At 43.4% G+C, this 20,860-nt stretch overlaps 1 protein-coding gene across 2 annotated transcripts in view; it reads right to left on the bottom strand.

The window, feature by feature from the left end:
* Positions 1 to 20,860, bottom strand: part of NFS1 (NFS1 cysteine desulfurase) — a 548,610-nt gene that overhangs the window by 232,234 nt on the left and 295,516 nt on the right. For both annotated transcript variants that reach the window (XM_085619037.1, XM_085619036.1), the window contains exon 7: positions 19,806 to 19,940. In XM_085619037.1, coding sequence (XP_085475163.1) covers positions 19,806 to 19,940 — 135 coding nt within the window. The remainder of the gene's footprint in view (positions 1 to 19,805; positions 19,941 to 20,860) is intronic.

The following is a 20,860-nucleotide window of genomic DNA, read 5'->3' as shown; positions in this document are numbered from 1 at the left end:
AAGTTAGGCCTGACTTTCAAAAGTGAAGTCAGTGACAAACAATGTTTTAGACTGTTGCTTTGAGGGGATTGATGTGTTGAGGGAGACAGTAATGGACAAACCGTTTACACTTGGCCGTATAGCAGGCCTAGTGGCAGCCCTGTGCCTCTTTAAGAAATCCCACATTCTGCAGGAAGATTAAGGCAGCCAAACTCTAGGGCTTCAGGAGCCACATCACAAGATTGAGCTGTGTGGGGTTGGGATGCCTGAGAGTGCTTTGTTGGGTGAGATCTTGTCACTTGGGGAGCTTCTCGGGAGCCACTAAAGAGATTGAGAAAGGTGGTGAACCAGGGCTGTCTGGCACAAGTCCAAGCTACTATTATGCGGTGAGGGATGTTTGCCAAAGCTTCCTGACCATGAATGGAAGGCAAGGGAGAGGCATAAAAGCGTGGGCAAATATCCCAGACCAGTTCAACCACAGTGCATGGACTATGGACTGTCGGTGTGATAACCTGGAGGTGAAGCTTGGGCATTTTGCATTTTCAGCTATGGTGAACAGGTCTATATGGCTGAACCCCCAATGGTGGAAGTACGGGTTTAAAACTTGTGGGTGGAGTTCCCACTCATGGACTTGCTGATGCATCCTGCTGAGCGAATCTGCAAAATTGTTGTCCATTCAAGGTATGTACGGTATGAGGAAATTGACTTTATGGTGTATTGCCCACAGCCAAATGCTCTGCGCTAGAGCAGACAACTGCAGGAAATGTGTGACGCCCTACTTTTGTAAGTAGAACATGGCAGTTGTGTTGTCCATCCTGGCTATAATCACCCTGTGTTGAATAAAAGGAAGGAAATCTTTAAGGGCTAGCTGGATTGCTAACAGCTCCAGGTGGCTGATATGGAGATCCTGTTGATCGGTTGTCCACACTTTGTGTACCGTCAGATCTTGCAAGAGAACTTAATGCGTTTGTGGTGATGGTCACCTGTGGAATCAGGCCTAGAACGGGCTGTCCCTGTACCAGGATGTTGGCATTCCACCACTGCAGAGAATGATGAGTTCGGACCCAGATCAACAATAGATCCTTCCCTTGACCCTCTGCCTGTGACCATTGTGCTGCTAGGCACATCTGCAATGGGCACATGCATAACTTGCCATGTTTCACTATGGCAATGCAGGAGGCCATCATACCCAAGAGGTGCTTGACCTTTCTGACCTTTACCTGGAGATCTGGCTGAAAAAAGAGAACATTTTGAATGCTTGCACCCTTGCTGGATTGGGGTATGCTTTCCCTACTCAAGAGTAGAGTACGGCCTCAATGAAGGGGTGTCCTTGCAGGGGCTAGAGATGGGATTTGGTTGCACTGATGGTGAAGTCTAAAGTGAGCAAAATATGTATGGCGATTTGGGTGTGCGCTAGATATTGGTGCTTCGTTGCGCTTATGATCAGCCAGTCGTCCAAGTAAGGAAAGACATGGATGCAGTTCCTTCTGAAGTGAGCGGCTACCACTGCAAGATACTTTGTAAACAGTCTGGGAGTTGTGGTTATTTCAATGGGCAGCATTCTGAACTGACAATGCTGGCCACTTACCAGAAACCACCTTCGATGTGCATAGTCTACTGAGATATGGAAGTAGGCGTCCTTCAGGTCGAGGGCGGTCATGAAGTCACCTTGCTGTAGCAGAGGAATGACATCCGGGAGCGTAAACATGTGGAAGTGCTCTGACAAGATGTATTTGTTGAGGAGCCTGAGGGTGAGCATGGTTCTTAGGGACCCCGTCCTTCTTTTGAATCAGGAAGTATAATCAGTATACCCCCTTGTCGTGATGTTGGGGCAGCACAGGTTCTGTGGTCCCTTTGCTGAGTAGTGAATGCATCCCCTCTTGAAGCATGGGGAGTGTGTCTACAAGCGGATTGTTGGTGGTGTGAGGGTTTTAAGCAGTAAGCCTCAGCGATGATATTCAGAACCCACTGGTCCGAGGTGTTCTCTGCCCAGCGGGGCAGAAATCAATTAAGTCTTCCCCTGACAGGTGTTAGATGGTTGGGGCGCCATTTTCACCTGCTTCACCAATTGTTGCCTTTGTATTCTCCCCTGTAGTAACCCCGAGAGGGTTACTGTTGCTCCTGCTAAATGGGGAAGGCTGTGGATGTTTTTCAGGGATGGTAGTGTTAGTCCTACATGATATTGTGTGTGGGGAAAAGAGCTGCGGGTAGCTAGTGTTTGCAGGGCATCCACGGCCTTGGCAATCTGTGTCCTTTTCAATTTTCTCCAACATCTCATCAACTTGCCTTCCAAAGAGGTTCTGATCATCAAATGGCAAAATGAGAAGATTTTGTTGAACAAACCCGCACAACCATGCTTGCTTGTGGGGGAGGACACTAGTATTGACATTTAGATAAGAGGTGTCTGCTGCATCGAGGGCGCACCTGATAGTGGTGTATGATCTTCCCTTCTGTCGCCAACTACTGGCCATGTTTTTTTACACTGATCCAGGAGGTGCTGGATCAGATTCTCCATTTCCTCCAAATGGGCACGGAAGAACAGAGAGCAGGCCCACTGAATTGGCGATGCGGCAAAGCGTGTAATACTGGGAAGTGACATGATTGCCTGTAGAATCAATCTTTTTGCTCTCCCAGTCAGGAGGCGGATCATCATTTGTACCCAGGGAATTAGCATATTTTTGTGCTGTATGTACGACCAGCGAGTCAGGTGATAATTAGGCCCTGATGTAAGGGCGGGCAGAGGGGGATTCTTTGAACTTTTTATCCACCTTAGCGGTGAACACAAGCACCTTCCCTGGGTCCTTACAAATCTCACGTGCAGGTCTAAGCATGCCCTTGAGCATAGGCAGATATTGCATTGACCTAAGAGTGGAGGAGAGTGTTTACATAAGGAAGTCCTCCTCTTCTCGTTGTTTGTGCATTTTTACCTTGTTGAGGGAGGCTGCACGCTGAAGAACCTCATGGTAAGAAATGTCATATGGGGGGGGGGGGGGGTTTACACTTAACAGGTTAACAGGATACAATTCGGCATCAGCTGGTGGCTCCACATTGTGGTTTTCCCATGGGTCTACATAGGGATGTGGGTCATAAGGTGGGTCGTAGGGGGACCCTGGAATATACACCCACCCCCCCTGGAGGAAGAGAACCGTGAGTTGGATGGCAGGTACGGTACACAGGTAGAATTGGGAAAGCAGGTCTAATGGGGAGTGATACAGGAGGGAAAGGAGGAGGAAGGGTAGCTGAAGAAGGCAATGGTAGAAGTGCTTTCATGATGGTGCCATTGCTTTCAGGTCATCTGCTCTGAAGATGGATTCAAGGCCTCCTCAAAAGTCAATTTCCTCTTAGAGAGAACAGGGTCTTTAGAATTGCCCGGAGGCCTAGTTGGGATTCGACCTTTGCCAGGTTGAAAGTGAATCTGTCTCTGCCTGATGTCAAGCTCCTCTATGATGTGTTGGGAGTAGGGGCCGGTCAACGTCCTCTGATGTTGCTGAGGCAGGCGTGGGCGCCTATCTTTTGGATCAGACAGCTTTTGATGTCCATGCGGAGCCGACGTGGTTTTTCCCTCTGAGGTTTTCGACTCTGAGGTGGGTCTCACTGCTGGGTTCGGGCTGGAGCTGATGCTGGAGGTGGACGGGTAAGTGGGCATCGGGCCTGATGCCTCTATTAGTGCTAACCGTGGATGCGTGACAGTGGCGTACCAGTGGCCTTAAGAATGGCCTGGGAGCCAAAGGCACTAACCTCCACGGAGTGCAAATGATGGCGATGAGCAGTGTGCTGAGTAGCAGTACTTCTTGGGACCAATTTCAATGGGCGTTGCGCCGGCGGGGGCTCATTTCCCTAAGCGGGACTTAAAAAAGTTCAAACCGTGGAACTGTCTTGAAAGGGGTACATACGCGTTAAATGGAACCAGGTGCACAAATGTAAATTCTTCTAGCGAGGAGTGGATCTAAGTGACCCTGGCGAGAACACCACACGGCATCTAACCGAAGCTCAAAGTGACACATCTGAACCTGACTGCGTTGAAAAAACACTTTAACAATGGAGCCGATGCCCATGCGCATTACCAGTTATAGGTGGAGTCACTACACCTCGTAAATGCTTCTTCGAAGAAAAATAACTTGCACACGTCCGAGCCCAACACTAGATGGCAAGAGTACCTACAGCATGTTTATCTAGAGCTACACATGCCAACACACACACACACACACACACACACATATATAAATATATATACACCCACACATACGTATATCAAAACAATACCCTTTCATGCTTAAAGTGCTGCATAACTTATGCAAAAACGAAGCAGAGAACTCTGGGTAGTTTCCAAGTTTAGGTGGAGAGCAGATCCTACACAGGGTACCCTACAACATCAGCAACTCTCTTAAATCTGATCACCTCACATGTTTGTTTTTCCAGCAACGTTTTTAAGAACAGGATTAGCACAGTGTCATCCAGGCAGAGCTAGAAAGGGACAAGCTGCACTTCACCTAAACTTAGTAACTACCCAGAGTTCTCCGCTCTGTTTATACATAATTTATGCAGCACTAAAAGCCTGGAAGGATATTGTTTTGACTTATACTGGGTGCTCCCTTGTGCCTGGATAAAGCTAAACCTCTCTGAAGAGTGTAATGACAGTGAAACACAAGTTTGGGGTCTGCTCTTTTCTTTAGATTTAATTAACCATTCCTCATTATCTCCCCTTGGACCATAGTACAGGCTTGAGCAGAACAGAAGCAGTACTAGTATACGTGTTGTGCAGGTCTCGGTCAGAAGTCACTGATGGCAACAGGTTTTACACGGATGAACCTGTAAGAATCTCTTAACTCAAAGGAGCTTTCAAAGTGTTCTATCACATGGCAACCTATCCTGAGTAAACATCCCTGGCCGGGCTTGGCTCCGCTACCTACTGACTTATGCTGCTGCGGGGGATTATTTCCTTGTGACTCTTTTTCCAGCCGGGCTTGGCTCCGCTGTAATCGGGACTACATCCCCCCGCAATCCCGCTTGCGGCGAAGACGCCGCTGGCGCTATCTCCAGGAGGCGCATAAGGGCCTGTTTGGAACCTCGTCCCGCGGGACGCGCCGGGAGAAGCCCGGGACAAGGGCGGGCCGTCCTAGGCCGTCAGAGGCCGAGGGAGGCCGGGCTGGGCAACCTTTCTTGGCTGGCCGATCAAGGATTGGTCCAGGTTGTTTAATATCAGTGTTGTGGTTCTTCCTTGTTGTAAGTAGGGTGCTTGTACAATTTGTTTCATCTTTCTCTGGGCAATCCTGTTGGTTAAGCCGGTATCGTAAGCGAGGGATGTTATAGCGCTCTGCTGCTCTTGATCTGGGGGTTCTTTATTAGTTTCTACTTCATCTTTGCCAGGTCAAAGATTATGGGTAAAACTAAGTCAGCGACTAGCCGTCCTTGCACTAGACAAAATGTAGTCTCTAACACTCCTGTCCCAAGCCTCACAGCCATCGACAAAATGCTGCAAAAAACTATAGGGGTGGTGGCAACTGCAATAGAGAATACTGAGAGACGTCTCCCCCTTACCCCAAGTTTATTCCCCCCCCCCACCCCCCACCCGGGAATGTGTCCATTTTTACGGATAACTATCAGGACTCGCTGCTTGCGCCCTCATTTGCTGAGCTTCCTTGTGCTCAAGCAAACCCAGCGGCCAGCCCAGTGGTTAGTTCGACTAATAATATATCACCATCCCATGTTTCTCAAGAAACTCTCAGGACTCAAAAGTCCCGCGGTAGAAATAAGAAAGTAAAGCCACTTAACAAACCTTCTAAAAATAGCTCTGTACCCAGAGTACTTCTAAATCTAGGACCAACTCAACCGTTTGTTTCTTTAGCACCTCCGGTATGGGCTACTCACCTATTAATTGATTTGCAAACCCATCTGGAACAACTCATCATTTCTCAATTTAAAAGCTTGATGAGCAAAATTGATAGAGTTGGCTCTTTAATTAATAATAATAAAAATGCTGGGCACACACCTGCCCCTTCCGGAAGTGAGACTACTCATACGGTCCCTGTGACTTCCATGCCTATTCTTCAAGCCACTTGTCCTACTGTACTTAGTTCTAATGATATTGGAGCGCGGGTATCAGCTATTACGAATAGACATCCTCCCACTTTAAGTTCTAATGCACCTGGTCTTCTTCCACCTACCAGGCCATCTGTGCCTGTATCCAACTTGCCACTTCCCCTCCCCTCTCTTCTTTTTCTATTTCTACATCTGGTAAGAGGAGAGTGGACTGTGACTTGATACCTCACTCTATAGGCAGGAACGACCATAGCACTGGGCAATTACCATCATCACTCCTTCCCCAGTTGCCTCCGGAGACCTTGCCATATGTGGTGGTTTTAACAGGCATCCCCCCATTGTCTGGTGCACGCCAAGAATCTTTTCTCGAGCTGAAGAATAAGGTTACTCACTGGTTGAACATCTCTAGACCAAGAGGGGGTCAGGGGGAAATGTTTGTGAGAAGGGTGAGTTCGTTGGGGGTGAATCAAAATGAAAAGGGAGGTGACTGTGTCATAATCAACTTTAGGGATCCTAGAGTGGTAAATTACATTCGTGAATGGCAAGGGTCGCCATCCCAGAGCCCGATTTGACCTTTTCCTCTGGGTTATTTTTATCAACGGTCGGCTGGTTTGGGCGGGCCTGCCTTAAGGAATTCTTATTGTGGTTTGCAAACGGCTGTTTATAATGTTCCAGTTGCCAACTCTTTTGGTATTCTGGGCAGCGAGGTTTGACTAGTCCCCTGTCTGGGGGTTACAGGTTTAATACATGATGGGGTCGCTGCCATCAAGATGGTGGGGGAGAGTGTAGAGGCTGGTCTACCCACTGCTTGTTATTTAAATACATCAATGACTTCCTGGCTCAAGCACTGGTAATCTTTCCGACGGCGCAGGTTTGGCCTTGGTGACCCACCGAGGTCCCCCTTCACTCATAGGTTCTGAAATTGTACCCCGTGGCTCACTTGGGGATGTCAACTCTGGTTCTCAAATTGGATCATGGAATGTAGCAGGGTTGGGTACCAAACTCTCTAATCCTGACTGGGAAGCTTTGGTGGATGATTATGACCTATGCCTCTTTCAAGAGACTTGGATGGTGACTCCTCCGGTTAGGGTTGGTTTTGCCTCCTATAGTATTCCGGCTGTGCAGGGCCCTAGGGGGCGACCCTCGGGGGGTTTATGCATCTGGGTGGCTACCCACTTGGGGTGTACAGTGAGAGTGATTGACTCCCACTCATTAGATATTCTTTGTATCATCCTGAAATTTGGGGACGGTACTTCGGTACTGGTAATCAACATCTATCTACGGCCCACTCCACTTCGGTTGGGACTTACCATTCTTAACGCCCTCGATGACCTGTTGACCTTGTTTCCTGCATCAGTCCACAAAGTCATGGGGGTGATTTCAACTGCCACTTCGAAACCCTGGCTGGTATCCCCTCCATTACCTCTGAGGAGGATTCAACCTGGGATATTCAGGACTGCCTTATGTATCCTGCTAAACGTTTAACACCATTGGCTATTGAGATCAACAAGCTCTTAGTTATCCACTCTCTTCAAGCTTGTAATGGCAGACTTGTACCTGATGCCCCGGGGAAGTATACTTATAATAGATTGGGCAAAAGCTCAACTAATGATTACATTTTGGTAAATGTGGAGTTTTGGTCCCATCTTAAATCTTTTACCATAGTGGATAGGGCTGATAGTGATCACAATCTTCTCAGATTGGAATTACAGTATTACTTGGGTCCCAAACGAGCTATAGGGACCCCGGACCAGTCTATAGTATCTAATTTAACAGTGGTGGCAGGTGGTCGTCGTATCAGGTGGTCAAAGTTTTTGACAACTCCAGATAAAATTGCGGTACTCTGTTCCCATGTGGCCATCCTTCTAGCTGAAGCGTTTGTTCTTATGGAGGGTAGACAGGATCCATCATATTTTCAAGAACTAGAGATTATTCACTCTAAACTCATTACCATGGCTGCTAGTTTTTTTTTATGTTACGGCTAACTCTAAGTTGAATGGGGTGAGGAAACAAGTTAACTGGTTCAACTCTAGTTGCAGGGATGCAAAACAGGCACTTATGCGGGAGGTGAAAAGTGGTACCCCCCATAGTATTAGAGGAGCCAGACACTTGTATAAGTCCATAATATCGGAATCTAAAAGGGAGTGTGAGGCTGCCAGGTGGGCTAGTATAAAGGACGCCTTGGATAATCATGATTCCAGGACCTTCTGGAACTTAGTTAGGTGTGGTAGACAAGAGGGATCTTCTGCTATAACTCCCGACTTGAGTGAAGAGGTTTGGCTGGCGCACTTCAAGCCTTTTTTTGTCTCCCGACAAGGGACATTTTAGTTGAGTCAGCACCATTTTTGACTGGTCTATCTCCCCAAGTGTCTAATGAAGTATGGCCGTCTGACCTTCCACTCTGTACCTCTTGTGAAATTCAGGCTGCCCTAAAGAGCCTCTCTCCTGGTAAAGCTCCCGGTTTAGATAGGATCTCTGGGGACTTATTCATAAGCGAACCGTTGGTTTGGGTACCATACTTATTGTGATATTTTAATGCAATCCTCTTGGGTATGGACATCCCCTATACTCGGAAGGGCACAGAAATCATTCCCATCCACAAGAAGGCCTCTCCATTAGATCCGGAAAATTATCAGCCCATTTGCCTTATCGACGTCTTACAGAAAGTGTTTGCCCGTCTCTTATTAACTAGGCTCGAAAGTTGGATGGATGAACATCATATCCTATCCTCCCTTCAAGCGGGCTTTCGCTTTAGGGTCTCAACAACTGACCAACTGTTCAGGTTACAGTTGGTATACTGGAAGACGATGCTTTTGGGGAAGGGTTCCCTCTACCTGATCTTTGTGGATCTTAGATCCACATTTGATCTGGTTCAGAGGGATAAGCTTTGGTCAATCTTGCTTGAGATGGGTGTTCCCCCATACCTTTGTGACCTCTTCAAGCGTCCCCACTCTGGAACGTATGCGAGGGTCCGGTATGGTAGGAATGGTGAGCTTTCGGCTCCCTTCCCGGTAGACAGGGGTGTAAGGCAGGGGTGTGTGTTGGCTCCCACTCTTTTTTCCTGGTTTATCAATGGTCTGATTCTACATCTATTGGGGGCGAAAGATTTAGACTCTCTGATTCTAGCAGCATGCAGAATACCTGCCCTAATGTTCGCTGATGACACCCTTTTATTCTCAAAAACTTCAATGGGTGTCCAGTGAACTTTGGAGGCCTTGTGCTCTTTCTGCCGCTCTAGAAATCTGGAGATAAACCTTTCAAAGACCAAATGTATGGTTTTCAATTCTAAACCATCAACTTACCCCCACCCACACCTAGAGGGATGCATTTTGGAGAGAGTCTCCACTTTTGATTACCTGAGAGTCACCCTGAATGATAGGATGAAGTGGGATTCTCATATGGTTAAGGCTAACCTTAGGCTGATCCAATCAACAAGTGGCATTCTGAAGGTTTTTAATGAATGTTCCCACAAACCTCTAGGTCCCCCAGTTGAAATCTACAGGGCACAGGCTAGGGGAGCGGCTCTATATGGCGTAGAGCTTTGGGGCCATGTGAATGCCAGCTCTACGTCCACTACTGAGAATAACTTTATCAGGCGTCTTTTAAATTTCCCCAAAAGCACTCCCTTAACCCCTCTAAGTTTGGATCTGGGATTGGCTCCTATTCAGGAGACCATCCTACACCGACCTCTGCTATATTGGAGGAGACTTTGGTCCACTTTAGAGTTGCTAAGCTATAAGGAGGAGTTAATCGATTTACTGTCTATAAGGGGATCGGGGAACATTCTATGGCTTAAACATGTAAAACAACTCTGCTACGATTTGCATAGGGAGGATCTGTGGATTTCGCCCGAAACATCTTGTCCTTTGATTAGTATGAGGGCGCTGGGGGTTATTCTTAAACAGCACCATCTGAATCTCCGTGATCTGAATCCTAGCTTGGGCAGGTTGTCCCTCCGATTTTTGGAGGTGAAAGATCATTATTTTTTTGAAAAATTTCTGGATGACATCCAGCCCTAGCTAGCAAAAAAATGATATGTTCAGTTCAGACACGAATCTCTCCCTTTGCGGGCTCTGTCAAATAAATGGTCGGGTATTCCCTCCATATGGAGCCCTTGCCCTGGTTGTGACTCTGCATTAGAGACTGATCTGCATGTTTTGCTTTTTTGTCCCTCTTACATCGGGGCACGAACCAAATGGATTGTCCCCCTTTGCAAATCGAGGGGCCTTAGGGACTATAGGGAGGCTACAGATTATTAAAATATGATACGACCCCTGTATTTGTGTTCGTAACTTCGAGATTCCTTCTTTCTATGTGGTACGCAAGAAGTGCAATAATCAAGCTAAAAGGCGCCTAGCCTTACGACGCTACCCCCCGATCTTTATTGTCCTCAAATTGGCCCTTGATTTGTTTTATTGTCCTATTTTTGTTATTATCATTTCTAAGCACTTTAACTGATTCCATCTTGTATTTAACTTTTATTGTACTGCATTGCTATTTTAGAAAATGTTTTGTCGAGTAGTACGATTTATGAACTCTTACTAATGTGCAATAAGTATTGCATATATGTGCTTTTATGGTTTTTAACCGAAATAAAGTTTTATGATGATGATTATCAAGCTTTCCATATTGATCTACAAAAAAATTGAATTCATGCTTCCAACTACCACTATATCTTACAAATATAGGAAAGCATAGATTTACTCTTCTTATTTCTATATTAAGGTACCTTGATGATTTAGTGGTGATCAATGACCTGGATTCAACATTTTTGTAGGTTGATTAAAAAAAAAACTTGACATTTTCACATACAGCCATTGTGACCGAACTTCTGCAACAGGTTGTAAGTTTGTCATGTTCCCATAAATGTTGATATTCACTACACAGATTTTATAGCTATGGGAGCTGTAATTTCTTATAGGATATACTTTTTCTACAACCCAGATGAAGTACTTAGCCTCTAAAATGAAATTTAGAGCTCCATTTTACCCATGTAATCCATTTGGCTCACTGAGATTTCCCCCAAAATGAGAAATGGATGTGAAGATATCTTCCATTTTGTGAATCCCAGAATGTTTTTTTGCAGTACTTTGATTTTTACCTACGTCAGGTCACATCTAATTCTATAATCCTGAACAATGATTTCCACATATATAGCACACACTGCTTAAAAAGTCAAAACTCTGGTCAGATCTAGTTGTATGTATGTCCGACTAAAGCAGTCATGGTAGCCTAAAAAATATTCATAAATGGAGCCACAATCTGAGGTAGCTCCCGGTCAACTCCTTTAATTCTGCTCCATCCGAATCCCTCAGGATTCCATCTTCCATCTAGCCCCATGAACCAGCAATGGAGGGGGATCCTTGGGGTCTGGGGGCACATCCGGCTAGTCGCTGATGTCCCCGGCTGCTCATACCTACAAGCATAGACTCCCTAGAAGGGAAACACGGATGCTGGGCCGGCCAGGGATAGAGGACTTGTGACAGTGCGTGGGAACATTCTTGTAGTATACTCATAAATGAAGTCCAACTCAAGAAGTATGGTATAAGATGAGTTCTTTATTACAGCCCCCCGCACACGGGAATAACACCACCAACGCTGACAGTCTCCACAGCAGAACTGTCTTACTACAGAACTCACACACACAATACATTCTACAATCTAGAACTGTATGACTCTTATACATCTTAAAGCTATATACTACACAATCCCCCTTCTTTAATGAAAACAAAAAAAAAAAAAAAAAAAAAAAAAAATGAATAAATAAATAAATAAATGTAACTTAAAATCTACATATTATTAAGTACAATCAAAAATTTCTAGCAATTTTGGTTTCTTGACAATTCTACCACTAGACGTTTTAACAATGTTTTCATCGCAAGACACTTGTGGTAAAACAGGATCCTGAACATTTTGATGATTGCCCCCCAGAGAAACATTTTCATCACATGGAACCTCTGGAACAGGAACACTATCTGGAACAACACTACAATCTTGTGAAACCTCCAAATTAACATCAGAAGATATCCTTTGATTAACATTTTCATCATTTGGATTAGAATCATCAATATGTTGTGACAATTTACATGTATCTAGCCACCAAAAATTCTTGCATTTGTTCCGCTCTTCAGATTCAGAACTATATGAAACTGGTGCCAGACGACTACAATGCCAAACCTCACCATTTTGAAGTAAAGCTGTGTTATTCATAACTTTGACAACCAATTTGGGCTCACTAAACTTGCTTTCAGTCTTAGACACTTTCCTAGCACTTTTAATTCTAACCCATTGACCACTCTGTAAATTAACTTGTTTAGTACCATGTTTTAAATCATAATAGGACTTGTTTCTCATTTGAGAATCTTTGATATTCTCTCTTACAACAGGAATATCACACAAAACCATCCCACTTTTATTCAACCATCCTGGATTAATCTTTGAATGGGGAATCCTCCCTCTCATTAAGGAAAAAGGACTTTTACCAGTAGTACCATGAATAGTACTTCTATAGGCCCAAAGGAGTTTTTTTAATTCTTCTTCCCAAGATAGGTCACCTTTGTTAGCAAGTTGTATGACACCCTTAATACTGCGGTTAGCTCTCTCAACAATACCATTGCCACTAGGATGATATAATGCTGTGAATCTCTGTTGAACCCCAGAAGCACTCAGATAATTTTTCATCTCACAGGATTTGAACTGTACACCATTATCAGATAAGATAAACTTAGGGAAACCTTCTCTTAAAAAGATATCATCTAAGAATGTTATCACTGTTTTGGTAGTGATGGTATCCACAACACACATTTCTAACCATCGTGAAAAGGTATCGACGAGTACCAAAATGTATTTCTGCGAATTATCATGCCAACAAATTGGTCCCATGCAGTCAATAGCTACAACTTCCCAAGGAAAATTGGGGCAACTAGGAGAAGCTAAAGGTGGATTGAAAGTTTTCAATGTTTTATCCGAAACTTCGCACTTAACACACGATCTTACACACCTTTCTACATCTAAGTCAATCTTGGGCCACCAATACAGTTCTTTTAGACGCAATTTGGTGCGAGTGATTCCTGAATGCCCCTCGTGGCCTAAACTAATTATTTTATTCCTTAAGTTTTTCGGTGGTACAATTTTGTCACCCCGTAAAACAAACTCGTCTGAAAGACTCAGTTCATTCCGAACTTCCCAAAAACCACGCAAGTCATCATTCACAAATTTTTTATCAATTCCATTCCATCCTTTCATAATTAATTGTTTAAGAACAAGTAGAATTTGATCTGAATTCTCTGCTTCAAGCCATTCCTCTTTACTAAAACTGCACTGGACTTTTGACGAAATGTGAGCTACTGAGAATTCATTCCAAGGATTCATATCGAGCTCAACTAAAGGTAAAGACATGCGACTCAAAAAATCTGCAGTAAAATTTTTAGCCCCAGGAACGTATTGCACCTCGTACATGAAATCTTGCAATCTCATTGATAACCTCGCTATCCTGGCTGTGGCACTGGTTAACCCTTCAGTGGTTAGTAACTTAGTCAAAGGCTTATGATCACACCGTAAAATAAACTTCCTACCCCAAAGAAATTTTCTAAAATGTTCTAGGGCCCACACACAAGCCAGGGTCTCTCTTTCAACAACTGAATAACGTTCCTCAGTAGGGGTAAGGGATCTTGAAGCAAAGGCAATAATAACTTCTGCATTATTCTCACCCAATTGTGTAAGCACACTCCCTAACCCCTTGCTACTGGCATCAGTGGTGACAATAGTTCGTGCACCAGGGTCAAATCCTTGGAGACTAGGTGCTTGCGCTACAGCTTTTTTTATTTCTTCAAAAGACTTTTGACATGAATTACACCAAATAAATTGTGCCTTATTTTTGAGAAGAGATCTCATTACACAAGTTTTTTCTGAAAACTTGTCCACAAATTTAGAGTAAAACTCTGCTAGTCCCAAAAAGGATCTAAGGTCTTCTTTAGATTTGGGAGGGGGAGCATCTTTAATGGCTCTTACTAAGCTGGCCTTGGGTCTAATACCTAAAGAACTTACTTCATGGCCTAGGTAAGTTACACTATTTTCTGCAAATTTACATTTTGAAAGCTCCGCCGTAACCCCTTTATTTTGTAAGATATTCATGACTTTCCTTAAACGCTCATCATGAACCTTCTTATTAGGACCCATTATAAGAATATCGTCCTGAAAGAAAATTATACCTTGCATATCACCCAGAAGTTCGTACATAAGCCTTTGAAATACCGCAGCCGCGGATGCTAACCCAAATGGCATGCGACGAAATTGGTAACAACCAAAAGGGGTACAAAAGGCTGTAAGGTGTTTACTCAATGGATGTAACGAAACTTGATGATATGCACATGACAAATCAATTGTTGAAAACCATTTAGCCCCTTTGGTGAGTGCAAGCATTTCATCGATTCTCGGGAGAGGAAACTGATCAACAATTATATTCTCATTCAAATATCTCAAATCTATGCACATGCGAATTTTCCCATTAGACCGTCTAGCAATCACTATGGGAGAAATCCATTCAGATGCCTCAATTGGTTCAATAATATTTGCATCTAATAATTTCTTTAATTCATTTTTAACCTCATCTCGAACAATTAATGGAATGTGTCGTACTTTATGAACTCTAGGAACTGCATTGGGTTTGGTCAAAATTTGGTGCGAAAAACCTTTAAGGTTTCCAATGTTGCCACTAAACAATTTTGGAAACTCTTCTAAAACCCATTTCTTAGTATTCTCCGCTTCACACATGACAAGCACTTGCTCAGGACTATTCGGATTCAAAATGATACTTAAAGAACGTTGGTCTCTCCAACCTAAAACTGAAGGCCCATCTTGAGCTACATACAATTTACATAGTGCTCTTCTACCCTTGAACTCAAAAATTAAAGATCTGAAACCCAACATATCAATTTTTTGCCCCGTGAAACTTTCTGGATTCACATCAGTGGGTTGCAATTGTGGACCAATGGCATTAACAAATTTGTCATTCCAAACTGATTTAGCAATGATAGTGAAAGGAGACCCAGAGTCCGCTGCAACCTGTAACACCACACCTCCAAAGGAAATCATACATAAAGGTTTGTTGCTATCATTGCTCGTAATATTGACCACAACATGTTTTGTAATGCCGCTGGAAATACTCGAGTTCTCTGGAGAGTCTTCATCTTCATTGTTGTCTGACAAATCTGAATTGCTGTTAGTGATGCAACTTACATGTGATTTTTTATAACGCTTCCTTCTACAAACTTTAGAAAAATGTCCCACGATTCCGCATACAGAACATTTTGTAGATTTAGCAGGACATTTTTCAAATCTCGCAGTATGCGCAGTACTTCCGCATCTGTAACATACAAAGCCGGACTGAGAAGAAGAATTTTCCTCTTTCTTGGTGTAAGGTGGTTTCCAATTGCTTTGATACGATTTAGATTGTTTGTACGTAACACTTTTGTCTTTTCTGGTGTCAGTAACTTTATTAACAGTGACTGTCTCAGTTGAATGAGAAACAGCTTTAGCACACCTTTCTGACAATTCCGCCTTCTTAACTAATGTAATGATGTCTTTAAGGCTAGAGTCACCTTCAATCCAGAGTTTGTCTTGGATACTTTTATTCTTTGTACACATGACTATTTGGTCTCTAATCATGTCGTCATGTAAAGCCCCAAATTTGCACTTTATGGCAAGATTCTTTAAAGCGGAGACATAATCTTCGATTGATTCATTAGTCTCCTGTTTCCGTTTATAAAATGTGCGTCTAGATACTGCCGCACACACAATAGGTGAGTAATGCTCATCAAGATCAGCAATTGCGCACTTGAACACGTCAACATCTGCGCTCCTCTCATTTTTCTGCATCTGATTATATACCCTGAGACCTTCAGGTCCTAAACAATGCATTAAAATTCTTTTTTTTCTTTCAGGAGACATAATACTACCATTATCCTCCAAGGTAGCAATGTAATTAATGAAATACTCTTTCCATTCTTGCCATTTAATAACGGGTTCTCCAGGATTAACTAAGAATTCTTTTGGATTGCTGAGAGTTATGCTGACATTTGTACTTTGTGAGTTCTTGCTTGCAGTGGAGACTGTGCTAGATTCACCATCCATGTTCACTTAACTTTAAATGTCTACTATAAATAAGTATGGCAAATAATAAAATGGTAATGGAGGAATTTCTATGCAAAACGGTAAATTTCTTGAACTGAAAACTGTCTGAAACGATGTTCCGATCGAAATGCTTCACTTGTATTGCATTTCTAGCACTGATCAGATAACCAAGATGGCCGCCAGGGTCACGTTGCGTGACCTCGTAACACACGTAGACTGACGTATTGCGCGTTGCTCTGCCACCAGCTAGAAGCGTCTTTCAAAGCAAGCTTACGCGCTGAAGAATGGACGTCGTCACTCGCGCGAGGTAAGCAATACTGAAGTCTTAAAATAACTGCCGCACTTTCAAATATACGCAGCACTAGCGTTGGCAGGGTTGACTAAATGGATAAACAAACAAAAAGAAAACTATCTCACGGATTGCTAGCAAGCGCAATTGGACTCACGCACAAGTTGTAACTTCCGTTGTGATTCCTTTCGTCGTATAATCCATAAATTTCCCAAATTGAGTCTGAAATCACGCACTCGTTCCAAACGTTGGCAGGGGGCTGAGCATCCTTGTCGCCAATTCAATGTAGTATACTCATAAATGAAGTCCAACTCAAGAAGTATGGTATAAGATGAGTTCTTTATTACAGCCCCCCGCACACGGGAATAACACCACCAACGCTGACAGTCTCCACAGCAGAACTGTCTTACTACAGAACTCACACACACAATACATTCTACAATCTAGAACTGTATGACTCTTATACATCTTAAAGCTATATACTACAATTCTCTCATCTTGGAACCCAGAGGCTGCCCATAACCGAGACAAGTGTGGCAAATGAGGAACCTGTGTGGAGGTGAGGTGCCAGGCCCTAGGCCAAGATGCCAGCAGCGAGCAGAGGTTTGGAGAAGAACAACAATGTGGAACAGTGAAGTGCCCAGCCTCCACTTGAAAAGAACGCAGCACGATGACGAGGTCTTCTTATGGCTCTGATGACGTCATACAGAGTTGAGTGCGTAGCCATTCCATTTTGACGTCCTCGTCGACGTGGGAGAGCTGAGGAGAAAGGTTTCAGTGGAATGCTGCGCATTAAGATAATTTGAAAGGTGAGGAATCCACAGGCAGATGTAGCCATCAGAACCAGGCAATGCAAATCAGCCTTGATGAGGCTCCAACTACTACATTTATTAGGTTTTCTCTTCTTTTAGGTATTGCATCCCCTTCTCGAATTATATCTGTTGCGTATTAAGAAAAAGATGTTGAATAACTCAATATAAACTTATCCATGTCATTATTAATTGTAAAGTACTAAGTAGCTGCTTGACTATATTCATGGTATTTGTTATGAATTGAATTCTCTGTTATTTTAACTGTTTAAATAATGAAGTTTCATGTAAGCTAATAATTTCACTTCTCTTTTATTGATTTTAAAAAAAGGGCATGGTACCACAGAACATAAGTGAGTGAAAGGGGGCAAAGGATTATTCTGCCAATTGTTTATTCAAAAAGGTTCAACAAAGATCAGATGTTATGTAAACTAATAACAAATTGTGATAGATAGAAAGGAAATTTGCACTAGATAGTTAAGACAGAGACCATAGAGAACCATATCACCTTCCTTTGCTGAATGCTACCAGGAGGTGCATTCATCCTTCACTTGGTGGGCATACTGGTCAGCCTGCCACTACAGACATGTACAGTAAACACTGCTAATTTATTGAACCTTGGCTCTATTGTCCAGACTAGGTATGTGGGTATGACCCATCTTTGAAACTCAGATTAGGCCCTTTCCTTGGTGCCAAGATCAGTTTAGTTAGCAGAAGAGACAAGAGTGGGATTATAAGTATTGACATAAAGAAAGCTTTAAGATTTTACCAACAATATTATTAGCTATTTACACTTTTAGTGAATTTTGTTGCTAGTATATTGTATATATTCATAACATTTACTATTCATATCGTGTGCACTAGGATAGGGTTTTGATTTAAAAAAAACAATCTTTAAAAACGGACCCTAATTTCATAGTGTTCTTGAGTGTGCCTTTCAATAAAGAAAAAAGGTTGCGGTTACACTATTTATCTCAGTGATCTCTCATAGGACTGATAGTTACCTGAAACACATTTCAACTCAGATATTGCTCAGTAAGTTGCAGGGTGGTTGCATTCCAGTTGGCTTTCTGTCTCGGGTTGGCACATTGAGAAAGTCTTTAGTACTAGAGTGTCTAAATAGCCTATTTCTGGCATGCGTTTCAGAGAAAAATTCAGACAACTTATCACATCAGGAACAGTACAGGTCCCCGTTAATTGACAAAAGCAACCCCAGACAAGAATTTGCAGTCAGAAGTGGCAAGGTTGGGAAAAAATTATAATCTGGATTTTGGCCGAAAGTAATTACCAGTGGATGAGATCAATTCAAGCAATCCACCTATTACTTTTTTTGCTTTCCTCAGTGTGACTGGTATGCCCAGACGTGGGTCCTGTTCTTACTGTGCCATTGGATTCAACCTGCACCCTACTGACAAAGCCTAAATCAATCAGGTTCTTGTAGAGTGTGACTATTCACCCATTAGGGTGTCAAGGTGCTGTTGTGGGGGGGGGGAGATCTGTAGTCGGGTAATAGGCTGAAACCAGTCTTCTTTTGCTTGTGTGTACCCTCAGATGGTACTTAGCCTGGCAGTTTGGGATGGACTGTTCCTAATGGAGCAACACCAAGGTAGATTCCTGTCTGGGGTGGCACAGTGGGCAACCAACAATGGACAACATTACGGCCCAGAGTGATTACTAGTTGCTGAGATTCATTCAAGCAATCCACCCCTAAACTTTTTGTTCTCTGCTGCTTCGCTCTAGGCACAAACTCTGTACATCAGCTTTCTCGAAACCCTGGAATCCTCTACCTACTGAGCTGTCAACACTGTGCCCCTCGGACCCTCAAGAACCACCCCTTCCACCTTCCAATCAAGCTCAATGGCCGCAACATTGCACTGAATTTGAAATCCTGCAGTATGAAGGAACTGAAATGTATACTCTACACTAGTGGAAGCACATCGGATCCTCAAAGTAAATTATATACTGCATCTAGGCTCACAGTCCCCTACCCTCTACTTCGCTCAGGCTGTTCTGAGAAAAAATATATGTATGTTATTCTTCAAAGATATGTAAAATACATCAATAATTCAAATTTTCTTCTGCTGCTCAAAGGGAGAAAGTTTTAAGCACACAATAAAATCTTTATTTTGGTAATTTAATAGGTAACACCAACACTCATGCACCCACATTCTCCAACATACTATTTTATGTAACAGCCTCCATATTTGTGGCCATCAATGTTAAGATCTGAATCATAACTCCAAATGGTGATACCATAATTGAATTGCGTTGAATCAGTGGGCAAATGTTCTCGAGACATGCTGTTCATCAGTAAAATGCTCTTCTCCTGCAAACTCATCAACAAAAAGACATGTACAATTCAGGTGTACTGTCAAATTATATTTGTTCTCTTAAGATACGCTTTTAAATATATTTCACCTATCTGCATGTTGTAGGTTAATGTTACCCTTTATTCTGTCTTCTGAGCACCACTTGTCGTATTTGGCAAGCTACACACTCACAAGTGACAACATGTATGACAAAAAGACCATCCATCTGAGTAAATAATTGAAAAATACCTTTCGGTCCGTAGAGTTTATGACCGCTGATGCTCATCAGGTCTATTTTCATTTCATTTACATTGATTGGAATCTTGCCAACCGCCTGTGCAGCATCCGTATGGAAGTAAACTTTATGGGAATTACATATGTGACCTATTTACAGGAATCAAAAATAAAACAAAAAATTAACAGTTCATAGTGAAAGAGGAATTGATACTGAGAACACCACCATCAATCTATTAAGTCGAACTAATCATCTTTAACAATTTCAGAACTGCGCCCTGGCATTTTAGACAATTTCTGTACAATGCACATCACCCCGATGCGAATGCAGTGGCAAATCAAAATGGAGGAAGGAGGGCAAGGAAGGGCAGGGGCGGATGGCGATGCAAGACAGGGGATGTAAAGGAAGACAGGGGCTGTAAAGGAAGACAGGGGCTGTAAAGGAAGACAATGTGTGGGACGGAAGCATGATGGAGGTTGCAAGGTCACAATGGGGAGAAGAACACGGGTCAGCGCAACATAGAGAACATGGAGAAGCGACAGTGAGCAACGCGGACTGCAGAACGAGAGAAGTACATGAGAAAGACAGTAAAAACACATGCACTCTAAACACAAAAGAAAAAAGTAATAATTGAAAAACAAGTAGTGGAAGCAGAAATGCAAGCCAATCAAAGTGATGCTGAAGAGTCAATGCTCCTTGGGACGAACAAACACAAAAATGACAAGCTGGGACACAAATAATAAACAGTCAAATGAGAGTGACAAGGAAAACCAACCGATGGTAAGCAATGGGCAGGATCCAAGACCCTATATGTTCTTGGTAAGGCACAAACTGCCTCGTAACAGACAGAGCAGAAGCAGTTTAGTAGCTTCAATTTAGCAGTGGCGGTCCGTCCATTGGGGGCGTTGGGGCGTTGCCCCCCCCCAGTCATCTGCATGCATAAATAAATATTTGGAAATCGATCGCACGCACTGTGCTGAGCCTGCCACTGACTCGCGCACGGCGCCGCACGCACTCCGGGAATCGGGATATGCCCGACTCAATGTGGACGGCACTGGGGGCGGGGCTA

The sequence above is a fragment of the Triturus cristatus genome, chromosome 7, assembly GCF_964204655.1.
Source record: "Triturus cristatus chromosome 7, aTriCri1.1, whole genome shotgun sequence".
NCBI lineage: Eukaryota > Metazoa > Chordata > Amphibia > Caudata > Salamandridae > Triturus > Triturus cristatus.
This window is presented reverse-complemented; position numbering and strand designations above follow the sequence as displayed.